The 21,203-nt window shown below is 37.3% G+C and overlaps 1 protein-coding gene across 33 annotated transcripts in view; it reads left to right on the top strand.

Annotated features, from left to right (window-relative positions):
- Window positions 1-21,203, top strand: part of MLIP (muscular LMNA interacting protein) — a 258,328-nt gene that overhangs the window by 54,398 nt on the left and 182,727 nt on the right. For 7 of the 33 annotated variants that reach the window (XM_078001302.1, XM_078001300.1, XM_078001293.1 and 4 more), the window contains exon 1: window positions 17,572-17,813. The exons of the other annotated variants lie outside the window; for them this stretch is intronic. In XM_078001302.1, coding sequence (XP_077857428.1) covers window positions 17,781-17,813 — 33 coding nt within the window. In that variant the 5' untranslated portion in view covers window positions 17,572-17,780. Of the gene's footprint in view, window positions 1-17,571; window positions 17,814-21,203 lie in introns of those variants that run through there. 33 annotated transcript variants of the gene reach the window in all.

Below are 21,203 nucleotides of genomic sequence, written 5' to 3'. Positions count from 1 at the left end.
AGTCAATACAAACTTTCATTCACCTCTCCATGTCCTTATATCAAACTTTCGGTGAATTGGATAGTTTTTACTTATTTAATAATCTTTTCAATAGCATAAAATGGGTTTCTGACTCTGTTAACTATATGTAGTCTTTTTTTGACAAATGCTTCCAGTTTTCATACATAATAAATTATATGTATATACATCAAATACATAAAAATGTATATATAATTTTGTATTTTATTTTGCCCACTCAATATTATTTTACATATCCTTTTTACATTTATCTTAGGTATAGAATCATAACCAAATTTCTGCTTAAATCTCATTTAATGATTTTTCTATTTGACAATTTGAACTGTTTTTGTTTTTTCCTTTAAACTGCTGTTATGAATGTTCATTAAAAAGAATTTCAAATTATTTACTTGGAATAAATTTCAAAAGTTGAATTACTAGGTCAAAGACTTAAACATTTCTATGTATCAGAATGCACATGAGCATGCATGTGCACACACACAGCCAGGTGTCCTTCTCAAAATAATAAACACATTTTTATTTCTATCAGCATTAAACATGTTATTTATTTGGCTCATAAAACCCTCATTATCCTAATTCCTGAGGCTTTAGGAAACACAAAATTTGACTAAAGTAACTCAAATTGATGTGTAAATAGCAGACGGACTTTTGCTTCCTCATTTGGGAAAGAAATTCTAAGCAGTGTGTGTGCGCGCGCGCGTGTTTATGCAGAACCGTCTGAATATTTGGGGCAAGTGAACTTCTGGTATTTAGATTGCTCTGTATACTGACTGAGGGAAGGTAATAGACGTTACTCTCAGCATTATATTATAATGAGAAATAGATTGGTTTCACAGGTGAGTTGTTACTTCTGCAAACATTATGTACAAGATACTGAGTCAGGTGCTGTGGGAAGCTACGGGGATATATAAACCACATTCACAGCCCTCAATGCCATTCCAGTCAAGTAAAGAAGATAACACATGACCACAAATCAATGAAATATTAACTAAGAAGTGATGTTTTGTCCAAAAAAACATGGGAGTTAAGTAAAAAAAGAGATTACTTTGATGAAGTAAGGATTTAGTTTAAACCAAAATATTCAACATGGGTGATATCCAGAGGGAAAAAAAATCTACTTTCATTCCCATTTTGAGGCCATGACAGTTATTTCTAAACTAAATTACCCAAACTTTTCTGCCTTTATCAGTGGCATTGACACATGAAAGTATTCGAGAAACCTTATGAAATTCCAACATCTGTGTGGAAAACAAATACACTGTAATTTACTGAAGGCATTTATTTATCAAGGCATAGTCTCTTTTGGGGGTTAATGGGAGAACTATCATGAATTTTAAAATTCATGAGTTGGCATTTGATCTTTAGCATGACATTAAGATTAATTCAGTATATTGTATGTATTCACAAATGAATTAATCAAATATACTGAAATTGATAAAAAGAAGACAGAAACTGACTTTGACATACTGTTTGATAGTTGCCATTAATTAAATGCCCAACAAGTTCAACAAAATACACCGTTAGGCAGAAATAAAACAAAGGGGAAAATCCAAAATTGGCACTTTATTTTTTTCTTTTAGAACTGTCCCTAATTAACCTTCCATGGCTTCTGTAGAATCCTTAATGTAGCAGATTACTTAGAAATAGAAATAAAAGTTTCACTTCTTTAGAATTATCACCTTATTCTAATTCACACTTTAAATTTGGTCACTTTCTCCAAGTTAAGGCTAAATTTTACTGCTCTCTTCTAAACAGACAACCAGCATTTGGAGATTCTCTTAGATTGAAGGGCACATGGCCTGAAGTGAATTCTGTATTTTAATATTCACAGCACAAAGGCAGGAAAGTTAAAAGCTTTCTTCTGTGTACACATTGAACACTTGTAGGTGGAGACTGAGGAAATCCAGGATGCCACAAAACTCACTGTAGTAATCAGTTTAGAGTGCAAGTGATGGGAGTCAAGCTTTATATACTTAAGGCTAAAGCAGTATTTACTGACCTACACATCAAGACACGATTGAAAATCCAAGTCTCAGCCAAGCTAGGGATGCACAAACCCTCAGGAACATCTGAAGTCGGGGTTTATACTGGCCAGGTTCTCCTCTGGGTACCCATCGCTAGTTCTTTCTTCATGTCAGCTCCCTTCCTTCCTTCCCCTCTCTCTTTCTCTCTCTCCCCCTCCCCTCCCTCCCTCCCTCCTTCCTCTACCCTCCCTTCCTCTCCTCTCCCCTCCCCTACCCTCCCCTGACCTCTGCTCCCCTCTTCTCATTTCTTTTTGACTGAGTCTCCTTCCATCACCCAGGCTGGAGTACAGTGGCGTGATCTCGGCTTATTGCAACCTCCGCCTCCTGAGTTTAAGTGAGTCTCCTGCCTCAGCCTCCTGAGTAGCTGGGATTACAGGAAACTGCCACTATGCCCAGCTAATTTTTGTATTTTTAGTAGAGATGGGGTTTCACCATGTTGGCTAGGCTGGTCTCGAACTCCTGACCTCAAGTGACCTTGGCCTCCCAAAGTTCTGTCATTACAGGTGAGCCACTGCACCCCACCCAGCTTCTTTCTTTCTGACTGAAAAATATGGTTGTCATGTGGCTGACAACAGACCACTAGTGGCTCTTAGATTTTATATTTTAACACCCTGCCATCAAAGGAGGATGGATTTCAACAATCCATTCCCTAATTTAAGAAATCCAGAAAAAAATTTCTTGTCAGTCTAGCTCAGGTCAGAAGCTAATACTTTAATATGGACTAAGAAAATAATGGAATACTTTCTGTCAGACACTTTAAACAGCAGTCTTAAACACTGTGAATGTATTTTTAACCTTGTTTCCCATGACAACTTATGAAATGGGATTTATATAATTTTCATTTGATAGATGATATATTTGAGACTTAAAGAGTTAGGTAACTTGCCCCTTCACCAGCTAGCTAGTCAATTTCAGAGCCAGGACTTTGATCCAGGATTTGATTCTGGGTCTGGCTTTTTCCAGAGCTCTGCCATCCTCCATTGTCTATCTCTGTGATTAACCTTGTCTGGGCCGTGTGTGCTCTAATTTATTGTCAGGTGGTGTAGTTATGAACGACATGCCAACTCTGAGAAGTCAGATAGAGAAACATTCTAGGTAAAAGGACAGTTTTACAGATGTGCTCTACATTCGTACTATCACCCACAGCTAGTGCTGATTGCCTTGACTAGTACGGGGATACATCTGCAGGTCACTTTATTCATGTTCAATGGTGCTCCATGTGTTTTAAGAATCTGTGCTGTGTCTCCACGTCTGCAATCCAAGGTTGCAACTTCACTTTAAATTTATTGGATTTTTATACTAGTTTATTCATTTATTTGTTAGATCTAGGAGATGTATTTGTCTCTTGAGATAATTTCAGTATTATTCAGAGAATGGCATGCTTTTCCTCCCAATAAAATGAATGAATCTTTCTCATTAGAATGTGTACAGGTAACAAATTAAAACAAGTACATTAACATATACATGTTCTGCTGAAGACCCTTACAGTTGCTTGATGGAAATAATGCTTCTTATTTCAAAATTTAACTACAGTCTTCCTTTGACATTCAAGGGGGATTGGTTTCAGTACCTCTTGCAGATACCAAAATCTGAGGATGTTCAAGTCCCTGATATAAAATGGTGTAGTATTGACATATAATCTATGCATATCCTCCCATGTCCATTAAATTATCTCTAGATTACTTATAATGCCTAATACAATGTGTTATACAAACAATTGTTATACTGTGTTGTTTAGGAAATAATAACAAGAAAAAAAGGCAATACAGACACATCTTTTTTCTGAATATTTTTGATCTGTAGTTTGTTGAATCCAGGGATGCAGAACTCATCTATATGGAGGGCCAACTTCACTCAAAAATTTAAGGAAAAAATGTTTCTTTAAAAAACACTCAAATCAGCTGTATTTTAAATTTGAGCATAATAGATTGAATCACAAGACAAGCTTAAACTATTTCCTGTTTCTCTCTGGTACTATAAAGTTTTGTCAATGTAATTCTTTGGAAAGTTATAGGGAAAACAACCTGGAGAAATATGGAGTGGTTAAGTTCAAAAGTGATTCCTTTTGGCTCACTAAACAATCTTTTTTGCTAAGGGTTTTAAAATTTTTGTTACAGTGTGTCTGCTGTATAGTTTCTCACTTTCTTGCATTTTTCCCCTTCTCTGTTACTTTTAGGGGTAAAGCACACCAAATAATTATTCATTCTCTGTCCTGTTAAGTGTTAAACGTGGGCCATTCCTGGTACCCATGCACAACTGCTTTACTGTTTACTGTGACAGCTGTCCATAAGTCAGTCTTTCTGCCTCGCTCATCATTTTTGTCATTCTCCTTCAATTTTCAAAGAGCCTTAGAATCGTGATGGTCTAGCACAGTTTGATATGATGTTAGATATTTTTGTATTTTTATTTCCCCACCTCCCCCCATGATTAATATCCCAGATAATGGATTGGTAACAATCCAGTGCTTTAAGCATGGATTCTCTGCTTACATTTTAGCCACAGAAACATACTAGTATATCCAGTCAATGATTTCCAAACTGATAGCTCATGTAATGTGCCTCTAGAACCATGTCTCTGTTTCTGTTTCTGGAAAAGGCAAGGCATGTCAAATTTATTACATGCAAAATTTGCCTTCCAACCTCGTGGAAACTTTTTCACAGGTAAAATGGTATCCTGGGATTTTTTTTTGGTTGCCTGGTCAAAGAGAAAATAAACGTTATAAGTTAACTCATTATATAAGGTGAGGATTCTTTATCTTTTTTGAGTCATGCACTCTTTTGGCAGTTTGAGGGGTCTATGGTCTTCTTTTTAGCATATTGTTTTTATGTGCATAGTACAAGATTCAGAAATAGTTCTAAGAACCATTGAAAGTTCAAAGCAGTGGTGAGAACAAGTGATATTTTGCTATATATGCAACACTTGTAATGTAAAATATTTATGATTTTTGTAGGTGTCAATGTCACAGATAGTGCTAATTCTATAGTGGTTGATTGATTACATTCGTAACTGAAAGAAATGTTAAATTCCAGTCAGAGATTAATAAAAACAAAACATAATATATTTCCCATCATGGACCCATTGAATGCTCTTCATAGACCCCTTAGATAGAATTAAGATGAACACTTCAGATAGAGTTAAGAACCACGTCTATATAATGTAGGTGACTTAATGTATTGATTCTCTCCTACGTATTTGCATTTTTAAAAAGATCTTCAGGAGGAGAGAAATGGTTACTTAAAATAATAAATTTATAATAATAAAATATCAAGTACTATATGGTCTTCTATTATGATGATGTATCTGCTTTGCATGCATCTGCTTTGCTGTAACAATGGTATATGTTTTAATGAACAAGACAAACTTGAATATGCATGAATGCTGTTTCTATCAAAGTTATCTTCATAGGCTATATTCATATTTCATTGTATTGCTAATTTCAAAAACTTCCTAGAGAAGAATTCTTTCTCTATTTTTTTATAGCTAGCATCCTAATCTTTTGAGTCACTTGAGATTTGTGATAAATCATTGTTTTTCAATAGTGGATTTTATTTTTAGAAAGAGCTAAAAGTAATATTGGGTTAACCTGTTTAGGGTTTATTTTAAAGGTATAAATTTAAGGCAATGGAACCAATTTTCTTAAAAATATAAATGATTTTAAAGTTAATTCAAAGAGAGAAGTTTCAAAAATACTTTGAAGGATAGCAGAAACATTAAGTAAACATACAGACTGTCCCTGGTAACATCTTTGGAGGTAATATTCATATAAATATATGTTTGTTTTAAAAAAATCTGACTTCATGAGCCATGTCTTGTAATTTTGGAACTGCCCCTATAAAATTCATAAAATCTGTCAAGAAAAAAGAGAGAGAAATGAAAATAAACCAAGCTTACTGCACATGAGACATTAGTCATGAAGTCAGCTTGCTCTCTGACCTGCTTCTTCGTAGTTCTTTGGTGCCTATTGCCTCACAATCATGTAGACCCTGTTACAGAATTATAGTTCCCCTTAACTGTTCCACAGGCAACAGCTTGAACATTATAAAACATTAAGTTTTCCCTGTGATCATTTCAGAGAAATGGATCATCCTGATGTTTACCAGAGCAATAGGCTTTAGTGGCGAAAGGGTCTTGCATACTGATGCAACTACAAATTCCAGCTGATTTCAGTGACCCCCACTGATACCAGCCGATCTAAAAGACCCCACCGACTCAGCTGGTCTGAAGGACCCCATGAGGAACTGACTCATCAAAAAATGCAGTTTTCACATCCTGATGATTTCATCCCCCTTTCCCTGACCAATCAATGACCCCAATTTTCCAGCCCCTCATGCTCCAAAAACCTTTTAAAAACCCTCCCTAGAACTTCTTTTCCCCAGAGGAGATAGATTTGAGGATCTCCTTCCATCTCCTCACTTGGTGCTTTGCAATCATTAACACTTTCCCTGCTGCATTTCTGCTGTCTTAGGGTAATGGGTCTGTCACTGGGCAGTGGGCATACAAACCTGTTGGTCCTATAACAATTTGGAGATAGAGGAATCCTCCCACTGAACTTGGAAATCCCATGATTCAGGCATCTGTCTTCTCTGTTTCAGAGTGACACTATTATAGTTCTGGCTCCTGTAGAGTCTGCCATATTCTGAGTGAAATGAGGCACTGCTTATGGTAATGCTCATTAATATTAGTAATAGTATTCCGGAGTTTCCCAAGATTCTGCTGCTTGAAGCTTACTGTGATTTACATTGAGTTGCCACTGTGATATCATTAAGCAGAGTAGAAACATCAAGTCTTGTCTGAGTCTGTTATCAGAAAGAATCCTGCTATCCTTCCTTCTGTGAATATTTTGTGTAAATGTATTGAGTGATTGATGAACCAAAGCTCTTCAAATTTCATTCTTCCCTGCTTACAAATGCCTGAGGAATAAATGGCCTACAGATGCAAAGAGATACTTTTCAAGCATTCCTTTTTTCTTCTTCTGCCTCAGGGACTGTTGTTGACTTTGTCAGCTTCTTGTGGGAAGCAGTAGATTTGAAATCCCTGGAGACTTTTGCCACCTCCTTCCCTCAACATTGCTCCATGTGATCAGAAGTGCTATGGCAGCAGTCCTCACTCACCCTTTTCTGTCTGATGGGACCCATTCCCTGCAACTCCTCCCGTGAAGTTTTGCCCAACTTTCAAACTCTGTCCTTCCCTGCCAGTGGGGTTGGCCTGAAAGTGGGAGTAGGAGAGCTGGGGGGTGCAACTTGGAGTTCCTTTTTGCAGTTGCAAGCTGATTCTTCCTATACCTCGACCACCTTTTTGTATCAGCTTTCAGGTTTTCATAGTTAACTTTTCTGAAAGGACATTCCATTAGGATACCTATTAAATAGTATTCTTAGTATGATTGCACTAAGTTTATAAGTTGAATTGGCTTTGTGAATTAGACTGAGAATTTTAATACATTCATTTAGTCTATTATGGAAAAACAACAACAAAGTATTTTGCAAATAAACTTTTAGTTTCCACAAGTAGAGAATTGCTGTGATTCACTTTTATCAGTTAGTCCTAAACACATGTATTTTCATCGATTTTTGTAAACTAGATCACCCAAGTTTATGGATCTTAGAACAGTGGTTGTCATATTTTAGAATGTCCTAAAAGCTTGTTAAAACATGGTCTCCTGAGCCCCATCTCCAGAGTTTCTGATTTAGTAAGTTCGGGGTGAGGCCTGAGAATCTGCATTTCTAACGCATTCTCAGGTGACACCATGCTGCTGATTCAGAAAGAGACTTTGAGAACCACTAGCTTAGAGGACAGCTCCCAAGTCTCAAATTACTATGAATCTTTGCAATTCTTAACATAACTGAAATCTCGAATTTTCAAGAGAATGTGAAATTTAAACTCCTCTTGCAAAGACATAACTAAATGAAGGTATATCCACATTCAGTTCACTTGTTATATTTAATTACTTATTTTCAAGGCTTATCAGATCAGGTATTAACTCCACAATTTAAAATAAAAAATTATTGCAAGCAGCAATGGGCTAGTATTCATGAATTCACATTTTTAATCTGTGCTAAACCAATGTAAATTTTACTTTTTTGAGATTGATTTACCTTACAGTGATTTCTTTTGCTTTCCAGCCGCATTTTGTTGGGTAATGTTTTTCAACAGTTTTAAAAGCGAAATATCTACCACGTTCGTTATCTTTTTAGTTTGAAATGATGTGTTTTTTTTCGAAGCACTATTGATAAATGGCTCCCAGTATGTTCCTGTTGTGATAGGGAGAAATATGTAATTGATTTTATAGCACTTCTGAGTGCTCAGCCCTGGAACCTGCCTACACCTTGCAGATGTGTGAATTGAATTGGAATGGGGAAATTCTGTTGCTAATCACTACAAGCCTCCAGACTTGGTGTGGGAGGTGAGTGAGCATGGGATTGCTTTTCTTTTCTTGAGAAAAAATAAAATTAACGAGATGGCTTTTTTTTTTTTTTTCTGTTGGCTCTCATATTCTCCTTTTAAAAAACGAAGATCTTTTGATTACAGTGCAAGTATCTTAGTTCCATTGTCTTCCTGAAAGATCAATAACTGATATTTTATGGTAAGAAGATCAGAAAATAAGTGAAAATAGCTGGGGTTTGGCTTAATTTATGCAAATTAATGGGTGTATCTTCTTGTGTTTAACACTGGAAACGACTGCATGCTACAAAGTATTCACACAGCTGCTGAGTCTGAGTGGCATCAAAAATGAGGCCAACCATGGGGACACCAGTCTTGAGTTCAAAGCCCAACTGTGTCATCTGTTAGTTATGCTAACTTGGGCAAACATTCAGTTTTGCTGCCTTTAAAATGGGGGAAAATATGGAGCCTGAATGTCTGTGAGGGATTAGAAACACTAGATGTGAAACACCTGGTACACTGAAAGCAGTCAATAAAGGGAAGTGATAGGGACAGAAATTCTTAAATTGGCTAATAAATTCCAAATTTTCTAACTTCTTCATTTGCAAAAGAACAGCTGCTGCATTTATCTGAGAAAAAAAGTCCTGGCTGGGCACAGTGGTTCATACCTGTAATCCCAGCACTTTGGGAGGCCGAGGCAGGCGGATCACCTGAGGTCGGGAGTTCAAGACCAGCCTGACCAACATGGAGAAACCCCAGCTCTACTAAAAATACAAGATTAGCATGGCATGGTGGCGCATTCCTGTCATCTCAGCTACTTAGGAGGATGAGGCAGGAGAATCGCTTGAACCTGGGAGGCAGAGGTTGTGGTGAGCCAAGATCGTGCCATTGCACCCCAGCCTGAGCAACAAGAGCAAAACTCCATCTCAAAAAAAAAAAAAAAAAAAAAAAAAAAAAAAAAAAAAAATCCTAAACCCCTGAATAATAATCAGGGAAATGCCTATGTGCTTCTTGCTGAATTTTTATTCAAGGTGATTTATGGTTATTTGTCCTTGCTTTTCTCTACAGTGTCTAGGTGGATTTGTGATTGGTTAGTTGAATTTTCATAACCCCATCAGAACTTTTACCGATTTGATCAAATTCTTCAAGGCAACTTTTAATTATGCAGTAATTATAAATAGCATTGTTAATATGAGTCTATCAAATATTGAAAATCCCTACCAACGTTGCCAAACACATAGCATTTACTCGATAGATATCAATGCTTAACAATAGATATTAGTGCTTATTGTTAGTAACTGTATTATTTAGAGATTCTGTCATACATGCTTCCAGACTGTAAATGTTTTAAAAAAGTCAAAGTGCTATTTTTTCTAACTACCATTTCTATGGGTCTGTAGTCAGGATGCAAGTTCAGATATCAGCTCAGAGATATCTCACAAAGAACAGTTTCCTCTTTTATTCCATATGGCCTCCTGGTCTCTCAGGTCACCAAGGTAGTTTTCCCGGTGATTAGGTTCCCAGCACCAAAGCTGCTATCTCCAAGAAACTTCTCTGATCTGCCAGGTGACACCCTCAGAGGTCAGTTCAAAACCAATCTAAGACTTCCAGTTTTGACTCAAGTTTTGCTACACTTAATAGAGGGTGTTGAATATGTATGTTTCATCATTACAGAACCATTTTATTTATGTTTGACAAATAGTACAAAAAGCATGAAGGAGTTAAATTGGATTAACACTGTTGTTCAATATTAGGGTGAATTATTTCATTGCCTTTTAACCTACTAAAGCCTATTGCTCTGGTAAGCATCAGGATGATATGTTTTTCTGAAATGATCAAATAATCTCTCTGGAGAAACAATTGCCTGTCTCTGCAACTTCCAATCCTCTCCTTCCCCACGAGCCTAAAATCAATAGATGTGCCAAGGAGTGGGTCAGGATGAGGAAACCTAAGGCCCTTTATCATAATCTCTATTAACCTTCCCAAAGCCACTCCAAAGAAGCATACATCTAACTAAAAGTCATGCTGATTGTGCAAATATTGGCAATGTGTAGACCATGTGTAGACCCAATTCAAACCAGACTGATATCTCTGGGCTCTGTCTACACAGAGTCACATTTGGTATCTTCATTGCTCCTCCTTCCACAACTGTATTGCAGAAGACTCTGGACCTATAATTTGGAAAGGCTATTGGACCTGTTTCTGAAGGAAAGTGCATGTAGGCCATTGCAAGTGGGGTTTAATTAATGGAAATGCAACATAATGCTCACATTTTCTAAGATGAGGCATGTCTGTAGCCACCGTTTGCAGAATTTCCTCTTGGAAAGAGAGAGCAGCCTAATAGATTGCTCTGGGTGGCTTCTTCCAGGCTTCAAGGAAGACATTTTGCATAGCGTTGTGGAGGCATCACCAAAATCGAAGCCTGAATACAATTTTATCCAAATAGCCTTGCATGAAAAATATTCATCTCCTGTATTCCCACGGTGAAAATACATCAGCTGATCACGGGGACTGGTTGGTATTATTTCTAGGCTTGATTTAGGTCAGTGTTTTCTAGGGGTGAGGGTGAGATTTGCCAGAGGCTAGAACTTTAAAGGGTTTTTGCTTTTAAAAAGAAAAAAAGAGAAAGAAATCAAAATGGATTTGGGTCATTAACCTGATTCTTACAGCAACTGGATAACTATTTCCTTTTTCTAGTCCAGGAGCAAAGGACTAGGGTGAATGATCCACTGAGAACGTCTTGTGTTACGATCAATACTGAGGGAGTCTCTTTCATCAAATTTACTTTGCCTGTTGCTGTGCCAGATATTTTTAGTTCTGCAGTGTTTTAGACTTTATATCTCTCTGCTATACAAAACCGAAGTAATCAAGGCTGCCATAATATCTGAAAAATATGTAGATCAGCCTAGGGGAGTAATCAGTCCCCTTGACTGTTGGTAAATGTCTATTTAAAGCAAAGTTGACAAATCTTTTGTGTAAAGGGTCAAATAGTCAATATTTTAGGTTTTTTTGGCTACAACTACCCAACCTTGCCTTTGTAGCAAAAGACAACAGGTAAATGGAAGGATATGGCTGTTTTCCAATAAAACTTCATTTAAAAAAAAAATAGGTGGCAGACCAGCATTGGTCTGTGCATCTTAGTTACAGACTTCTGATTTAGACCATTACTGGCAAATCTATGAAAAACAGACTACATTCAAAGCTTTAATATTCAAAATAATTACACATAATTATTATTAATAGTTACACCTAATATGTGTTTCAAGATAATTTGCTTGAAAAACATACCAAACTCACTTTTTTCTTTAAAAAATTAAACAGAGCAGGGGGCTTTAACTGCACCCTCTGTGGAAGTTGTAAACTCTGTATCTTATTAACATAAAAAAGAGGCAGATGCCATGTGTCAGTGTGTACTGGGATTGATAGCTGCATAAACTTAAAGCATCAGTTGGTCTTGGCATACCATTTATAAAGTTTGCAAGCAAGCAAATTCTTTAAGAAGCAGATGATAAAGCTCAGTCAAGAGCACTTACCTTCAAAATACATGGCTCAAGATGCGTGTTTTCTCGCCAGACATATAGTTGAATTATTTAAACTATTATTGGGGATTATGGAGCATTTTTCATGGATGAGAAAATAGCTTTACATGCAGGTCAAAATTAAGTTTCTATATCTAGATACTACTTTGCTGTGGTTCAGGTTGTTCTCATTTTCACTCAGCAATTTAACAGAAAAATGAAATGATGACCTGAATAGGTTGTATGCCCACAAGACCTACTGTCATTTTGGTAGAAATGTTTCAACTGGCCCAATTTACCTCCCTTGATGGGCAGGAGGTTCACCTACTGCTTCTTACTGTCATCGATTAGGTTAACAGTGTTTGAAAATGGATTTGTGATCAGTTCATTTTCTCTAATTTCTACCTAAAATTTTATGTTTATAAAATATCACACAGGCAGTAATAGCTTAAGCAGTTCTCTAGCACTTGTTTAGAGTTTAGAAACAGGCATAGAAAGAGTAATGTCAGCAGCCAGGCATGGTGACTCATGCTTGTAATCCCCTCACTTTGGGAGGCTGAAGCAGGCAAGATCACTTGAGCCTGGGAGCTTGAGACCAGCCTGGGCAATGTAGTGAAACCCCATCTCTACAAAAAATTAGCTGGGCGTGGTTGTGCATAACTGTAGTCTCAGCTACTCGAGAGGTTGAGGTGAGCAGACTGCTTCAGTCCGAGGCTGCTGTGAGCCTGTGAGCCATGATTGCACCACTGCATGCCAGCCTGGGCAACAGAGAGAGACCCTGTCTCAAAAAAGAAAAAAACGTTGCCAGATTTAGCTAACAAAAATATAGGAGGAACAATGGACTAAATCTGAATTTCAGATATACAACAAATAATTTTCTTTTCTTTTCTTTCTTTCTTTCTTTCTTTCTTTCTTTCTTTCTTTCTTTCTTTCTTTCTTTCTTTCTTTCTTTCTTTCTTTTTTTTTTTTTTTTTTTTTGAGACGGAGTCTCTCTCTTGTCACCCAAGCTGGAGTGCAGTGGTGTGATCTCAGCTCACTGCAACCTCCGTCTCCTGGGTTCAAGCAATTCTCCTACCTCTGCCTCCCAAATAGCTGGGATTACAGGTGCCTGCCACCACACACAGCTAATTTTTGCATTTTTAGTAGAGACGGGGTTTCACCACGTTGGCCAGGCTGGTATCGAACTCCTGACCTCGTGATCACCTGCCTCGGCCTCCCAAAGTGCTGGTATTACAGGTGTGAACCACTGCGCCCGGCCCGACAAATAATTTTCTAGTGTTAAGTATGTTGCACAAAATATTTGGGACATACCTATACTAAATAAATATCCTAAATATTTGAAGGGACAATTACACTAAAAACTTATTTGGTGTTTTTCTGAAATTAAAATTTAATGAGGCATCCTAATATACTGAAGCAGGATCTAGGAAATGGAGTTTTCACTATATATTATATTTTCTATCAGGTATGATGAAAATTAAAAAATGCAAGTACTTCAGTTAGACAATCTTCATGGGCGAATCTGTTTAGGTTGAGTACCTACTCCTATGCCATGTCATTAGCTGGGTGAGATTTGGCTTAAGCAGGTAAAGCACCTCTAATGCAAGCATGGGAAGGATACGGTTGCCGTAGGGGTATGTTTTCTTAATTTAAGATGGGTAGGAAACATTTAAAATGATGGCTTGAGCTCATTCTCTATTTTAATAATGAATTTGCTTTTATTCTTTCCCTCTGAGTTTTATAGTGTATTATTTGGAAGTTATAAAAGAAACAAAGATGCTAATACTCATATGTTCATTATCCAGAGCAAACCATTGTAAACATTTTGCTGTTTATTGATCCAGGCTTTCACATATATAAGTAGGGCACATCAGATGTCTTGATTATTCTAAATCACTTTACCTCTGATATGTCATCTTTACCTTTAATTTCCAGATTAATGAGCTTGATTCCTTTCCCCCCACCATATTGTGGGAGTCCATGGCTGCCAGAATGGTTAAAAAGATTCACTGAAAGCAATAGTATCCTCAGCGTGGTATCATCTCTTGCTCCCCATTCCTCCTTTAATGGATCCTCCATCATCCCTGTATTTGTCCTGCCTCCTCTTTTATGTTATCTAATCTTATAGCATCAGTTGTCCCTCTTACTGCCTTCCTCCAACGACCGCTACACAAAACTGTCCTACAGAGTTGACTTTTACTGGAGGTTAGAAAGTTAGTGGAGGTGGACTACAGCATAGCACAGGATGGGAAGGAGCTGAATATGGAGTGCCAGGCATCCTGTTCTTAGAAATTCCTCTGGCATCATCAGCAGTGGGGCTTTTTCACCTGGGCTCTGGCCAGTTTCCATGCTATAATTTACCAAACCTGATACTCCTTCCCCAGAACCTTTCCACTGGGTCCCTCCTCTCCTCATTTGAGAGTCCTGACAAACTGTTTCTTGGTTGCCTTTGCTTCCCTTACCTCCTCTGGACTCTAAACCTGCAAATGTACACTACTGTATTATTCAGAGCTGTAGACACCTTGTTTAACCCCCTCCCCTGTGCTGGACTTTCCCAGGAGTCTTATACTTTCTCAAACAAAAAAATTATATGTTTATATAAACATACAGACTCCATCTTCACCCCCCACCCCAGTTTTAGAGACCCCTAAACCTCTCTCATCACAGAAAATGAGGTTGACAACTGATCAGACCTCACTAATTTTATACTGTAAAACGCTTTTTGAATGTGCATGTCCTTTTTTTACAATAATTTCACTTTCTATTTAATATCAATGGGCTAAGCTTCAAAAAATAATTGTAAATGATCGTATTCAATATTATACAGTGATAGTTTTACACTTACATATAACTAAACCCATGTGATAAAAAGACATACACGTTTTTTGTCTGAGAAAACATATTTTATATATAAAATTGTTACATATGTAAATTTATTTCTATAAAATACATACATTTATATAAGTAATTTATATAAAGATGTGTATTTAATATTTAATCTATAAAACAGACTATATAAATGTTATATGTCTGTGTGTATATATGTATATACATCTATATAAAAACCAACTACCCAAGGGGCCAGAGGAAACTTTTCAAGTATAGTTATTTTTTTAAACTTGAGCCAAATTATTGGGCAAGAATATCTTCATCACCCATTATCTCTGTGGGTGAAAGATTTATTCTCCTCTTTCATGTCCCCTTCGCCTCACCATCCTCACCCTGATCTCACAGAATTTTTTTTAATAAACTGTATTTCAGCTCTAAGATTCATGATTTTATGATTCTGCCTAAGTGCCCTTCAAGACTCAAGCCGAGGACTGTTTTATTTTATTGTTTTATTTTTCAGATCAGCCTTCTCACCTTCTCATCTGGCCCCAGTACCCTCTGACCCTGATGCGTCACTCTGCACCCCTCTAGTTTATTCACTAGTCTCTCTGGGAAATTCCTGGCACCATCCTGGGGGAGGTGTTACCTTCACAATCCTAAAATACCCGCAGGTCTCCGCGGTGGCAGTGAAGAGGGGAGCCTTCAATGCTTGTGCAAATTACACAGAATATTTGGTACTAGCAACTGGATTCAGTTAGGAGTTTTAGTGCAAGAAAATGAGGAGAAAAGCACTGGAACCTATCAATCAATGTTGGGGTTCACACAGTTTTTTTTTTTTTTTTTTTTTTTTGAGACAGAGTTTGCTTTTGTCGCCCAGGCTGGAGTGCAATGGCGCGATCTCTGCTCACTGCAACCTCTGCCTCCCGGGTTCAAGCGATTCTCCTGCCTTAGTCTCCTGAAGTAGCTGGGATTACAGGCTCCCGCCACCACGCCCAGCTGATTTTTTTTTTTTTTTTTTTTTTTTTTTGTATTTTTAGTTGAGACGGGGTTTCGCCGTGTTGGCCAGGCTGGTCTTAAACTCCTGACCTCAGGTGATCCACCTGCCTCGTTCTCCCAAAGTGCTGAGATTACAGGCGTGAGGCACCGCGCCGGGCTGGGGTCCACACGTTTTTTTCAGAAAATTGTAAGACACTGACCTGTCCCCAGCAGATTTTTTGATGCCCATGATTACTCACCGTCATTTTATTCATTTTACTTTTGTAGTTCGTTAAGTAGGACTGTTTGTTTTTTCATCTGTGCTTCTGTCACATTTTTCAGCTTATTTATTTGTGTTTAAAAATATTTCAGACACATGACCAAGAGAAATAATGAATTTTCAGTATTAATTGAAACTTCTTGTGTAGCTCTTTCTGTCTCATTCTCCCCAATTTTCCCTAGCGTTTTCTGTGCTAGATTTAGTGTTTCTAATTCTCATTATAACTATATATAAAATTATATATAGTTACTTCTGCATTTCTTGAAACATAACTCATATGATAACATGCTGGTTATTCTTTTGTAATTTGATTATTTTTAGAATATTATGTTTCTGAGATACAGGTATGTTAATACATATAATTCTAAGTAATTGATTCCTTTGTACTATTTCACAGAATGAATATATTTATTTATCTATTCCTCTGTTGATGGGCATTTAGATTATTTTCTTATTTTCCTATTTCTTCTCATGCAAAACATCAATAAAATATTCATGCACACAATTTCTTGGGCTAAGTGCAGGAGTTTGGCCAGTTTGGAGGAACTGCCAAACATGTATAAAACCATCATATCTTGTGAGAACTCACTCACTATCACGAGAACAGCATGGGTGACACCGGTCCCATGATCCAATCACCTCCCACCAGGTCCCTCCCCCGACACGTGGGGATTACAATTCAGAGATGAGATTTGGGTGGGGACACAGCAAAACCGTATCAGACGATGTATCCATATTCACTTTTTCTGGAATATTGACAAGTTGCTCTCCAAAGGAGATTTACCAATTTATTCTCCCTTTAGCAATAAAGGACCTGTTGCTCCACATTCTCACTAGCATTTGGTGCTGCCAATTTGGTGGGTAGAAAATCATATTTCATTATGATTTTGATTTGCATTTTCCTGATTACTAGTAAGACTGAATATCTTTCATTTTTTTGGCCATTTGTATTTCTGTGAATTTCCTCCTCATATGATTTGCAAATGATTTTATTTTTAAAAACCTGAATTATAGAGCACTTAATATACTTTGACTTGTAAATCTCCTCTTGATTTTATTACTGCAAATGTATTTTCCCCAGCTGTAGAATACTATAGTATTGTTTTCATAACTCTCTAGAAAGCAGTTAACTCATGTGTAATATTTTGTATTTGTCTATCTCTTTTCCTTATAAGGCTATAAGTGAGAACAGAAATAGAATTTTTCATTTTTATTTCTTTAGTTCCTGGCATATCCACTAAAACTGCTTGAATTTATTTGAGAGTACCAGTTAATTTAATGTAGAAGCTATTGTAAGTTTGAGTTTCTTACTTAAGGCTTTCTATTTGAAGGTATTTCTGTCAACCCTAGGTCATATAATTTATGCATATATTAATATGTACTAATAAACATATTAAATGTGACATAGTTTTTGTAGCCAAGTCAGATTAGGTCCTTTTTTAACTTTTAAAATAGAGCTTCCCTCAATTTTCAGGCAAAGAGTTTCTCTTAGAACACTGCTAAGGTCAAGATAGGTTAATATATTCGGATGGGATTGAAATAACAGATGCATTGCTATTTCCAGTCCAGAGTTGTTGGGGAAGCAGGGAGGAAGGAGGGCATAATTTGTACCGTGCTTTGTCATCTTTTCAGCTCATCAATATCAGCAGCTGACACAGGCGAGTGTTTGTCAATGAGTTCTATTGGCTGACACTGACCTTGTCGTTACAACCACCGCTTTCTTGACATCTGCTAGTTTGACACGTGGCACCGGATTCCATGTGCAGCTGGTACCTTGGATTTGAATGTTCTGTGAGTTCTATGACATTAGTACAATTCCTCGATATTGTCACCCTGTTATACATTTAACATCAATGATAGCTGTGTACTGTCTTTGTATTTCTTATTTCATATCGCACTAGTTATGTTTTAGGTGGCATGGCTGTTTATAATGGTATCAGACAACAGATGTTAAATTAGCTATGGACTAATTAGCATGCTCAACTTCAGAATTGCTCCAGGAAAAGTTGATTTTACTATAACTTTATATAATGGGAAATAATTTAATTAAATTGTGGGTAGGAATGAGTGTCATGAATCTGAAAAATTGCTTTGCATTTAAGCTGCAACTTTTTAAGACTAAATTTGAGATTTTATATTTTTTAATTTAAAAATAATTTTAAGTAGAACAAACTTGGGAATGTAAAAATGTTTCATGATTTTAATGATTTGATCTTGAAATAGGTTTCAACATGTAATTCTAATTTCTTAATATAGTCTCAGTTATGCTTTGTGACTGTGAATTACAGAAGCCACGGTTCTACTTTTTCCCCTTTGTCCTTCGTTGAACTTTCTTGCTCCCCCCATCACCCCTCCCTTCTCTCTTTCCTAAGCTGGCATCCCAGTTTTTGTACACTCTTTAGTTGAAGCTTAAGATTCCACACCTGAAGGTTCATTTCTTATTTTTTTTTTTCCAGTAGTGTCCCTGGAAACTATGAATTATCCACAGTAGTAATTGATGATAACAATTTTGTTTATGGTGCTGAACATGATCACATTTACTGCTGGGTGTGTCAAGCCTATGATGATGGAATAATAAGTGGGTACTGAACGTTCCTGCAGCTTTTATTCGCAAGGCACTGCTCTTGCAATCAGGGTCACATTACGTAGATGTAAGTGAAATAAGACAGGGAGAGGGTATTTATTTAATCCACCATGAATGCATTCCAGAGTGACTTAATTGCTTTTCTATACGTCAAGCAGGTGGATATGTGTACATATACAATAGCTTGGAATCTTTTTAATTTGGGTTAACAATTTAACAAGGAGAGAAAAGTACTCTTTGCAAATTCAGGAATTATTTTTTCTTTTTGAATTTCTCAAATAGGGAAGATTAGTGTATTTTCATTGCATTGTTTTAGCTTGTTCCCCCAGGGTAGCACAGCTTTGACTGTTCCCAATGTATCCCTGTTATTGTAAAGGCATTTTAATCTAAGAGTCACAGGAGCAAATAGGATGGTGGATAAAAGCTTCAAAAATTCGGCCATTGTGAATTTCTGCAAAATCTTCTTTGCTTCATTTACTTTGTATCTAAAAGTTGTATATGTCGAGACTTAAAGGTTTTTTGAGATGATCCCAGGTGTTACTCTAGGAATGTATTCCAATTTTGTAGCAAACCTCCACTTCTTGAAGACCCTTCTTAAAGCACAGATAGACCAGATTTGAAATCTACTGTGTTCACCCTGCAGGTAGTTTTTCACTAGAAATTGCATCCGTAACAGGCTTTTCATCTTTAGTAAGTCATGGGCTTCAACTGAGAGTTCCTTAAATGGATAACTGAGGCACAAGGCCAGACCAAGTGACAGTTACATCTTCATCCTACTCCTCTCTCCTGACACCAGCCCTACCATTTCTAACTGGCTGAGGTTCCAAGTGGCACCTCTGAGAGGCATTGAGAAACATTGTATGACAATAGCTAAGACCTCAGTGCTATGGAGTCAGAAAGACCTGTGCCTGAGTGCTATAGCTATTGCATGCTGTACGACCTCGGGAGAGGTTAGTGAACCATTTTTAAGTATCAGAATTCCCACTTATTAAATAGGAATGATAGTCATACCTATTTCAAAAAGTTTTTGTGAGGACTCCATGAGAAAGTACTTAATAAATGTTTGGCACACAGTAAACATCGTGTTTATCATGATATCATGATTGTCTGCATCATCTCTGGTCATGTCAAAATTCTCTGGGGGATATTCGAAGAGATCAAGTTTCTCATTTGTAGCTAGGCTACAAATAAACAAAAGGAATCAGTGAGATTAAAGGGTGGAAGCCCAGTAGAGTGAGCCTTAACAGCTTTACAAGCCTAGCTGCAGTGTCCTGTGAGAAGCCTTCAGCTTGCCAAGCACAGATCCATTCCTTTGAAAAGGTCATTGCGTGACGAGCTGCCTACCAGTGGCTGACTCACACAAGCATCTATTCACATTCATTTTCCTACATGAATAGTTCCAGAGTTACCAGAGTTCTAGCCTCAGCTCAAGGCCTTCATTTATTTATTTATTTTCCCAGAGCAGTCTCATCAGGCTATGAAGCTCCAGCTTGCTTTATGTTGATGACTGCTGAGTCTACATCTGCTGCTCTCACTTATTCTGAATTCTGAAGAAGAAATTCCTTAGGCTGCATTCCAGGCCCTTTGTATTCTCTCCTGGACCTGCCATGACAGCCTGAATTTCCACTGCTCAGATTTATGTGTCCTGTGTCCTGGAATAACTGAACTATTGGTTATTTTCTATGAATACTCCATATTTTTCAGCCTTCATCCTCCTCACATTTACCACCGTTGTATGTGTGTTCATTGGTTCTTTATCTACATTTACTCCTTAGCTAGGTAATATGATTCAATCTCAAGGTTGTACAGACTCTCTGTATCTTTATAACTTCCACATTTACATCTCCAGATGTTACTCTATGTTTAAATTCTAGGCTCATATATCTAACTCCATATTCAGCATCTTCACTTGAATGTCTAAAAGACCCCTCCAGCCTAAGGTGCCCACAATTGAACAGTGGTTCTTTCTCTTCTTACCCCACCTATTTATGTGTGTATATTTAATTTTTAGTATTACTTTGTGCTTTTCTTGACTGAACTTTGGAATCAGCAATTTCTGCAGGAAACCTCATTCATTTTAGGGGAATGGGGCATAAAGAAACCAAGATTCAGGTGCTTAATATGCTCATTGCTACTAGGGAGTGAGATCATGTCACCACTTTGCTATGAATATTTCAATAGTTTCCCATTTCACTCAGAATAAAAGCCAAGTCCGTTATAGTGGGTGACAAGGCCCTAGCAATCTGGCCCCTTCTTAAGAATCTTGCCACATCCCTTGTGGCTCTTCTCCAGGGTCATTTTCTCCGGTCACACCAACCTCTGTTCTTCAGGGATGTCAGATAGTCTCCCACCTTTGGGTCTTGGTTTTTGCTGTTCTCTGTTGGAGTATTTTCACCTAGTTATCTGCATAGTTTATTTCTTCATCTCTTTCAATCTTCTTCTTAAAAGTCGCCTCCAAGGAAGCCTTCTCTGTCCAACCTATTTAAATCTGTTGTGCTCTCACCTCCATCTTCTGGTACTCCCTGTGCATATCTTCCATGCTTAGTTCCTTCTCAGCATGACCAGAATATTCTAAGATATTATATAATTTATTTTAT

This window comes from Macaca mulatta, chromosome 4, assembly GCF_049350105.2.
Source record: "Macaca mulatta isolate MMU2019108-1 chromosome 4, T2T-MMU8v2.0, whole genome shotgun sequence".
Classification (NCBI taxonomy): Eukaryota; Metazoa; Chordata; class Mammalia; order Primates; family Cercopithecidae; genus Macaca; species Macaca mulatta.
Note: the sequence above shows the minus strand (reverse complement) of the source record. Positions and strands in the feature narration are given on the sequence as shown.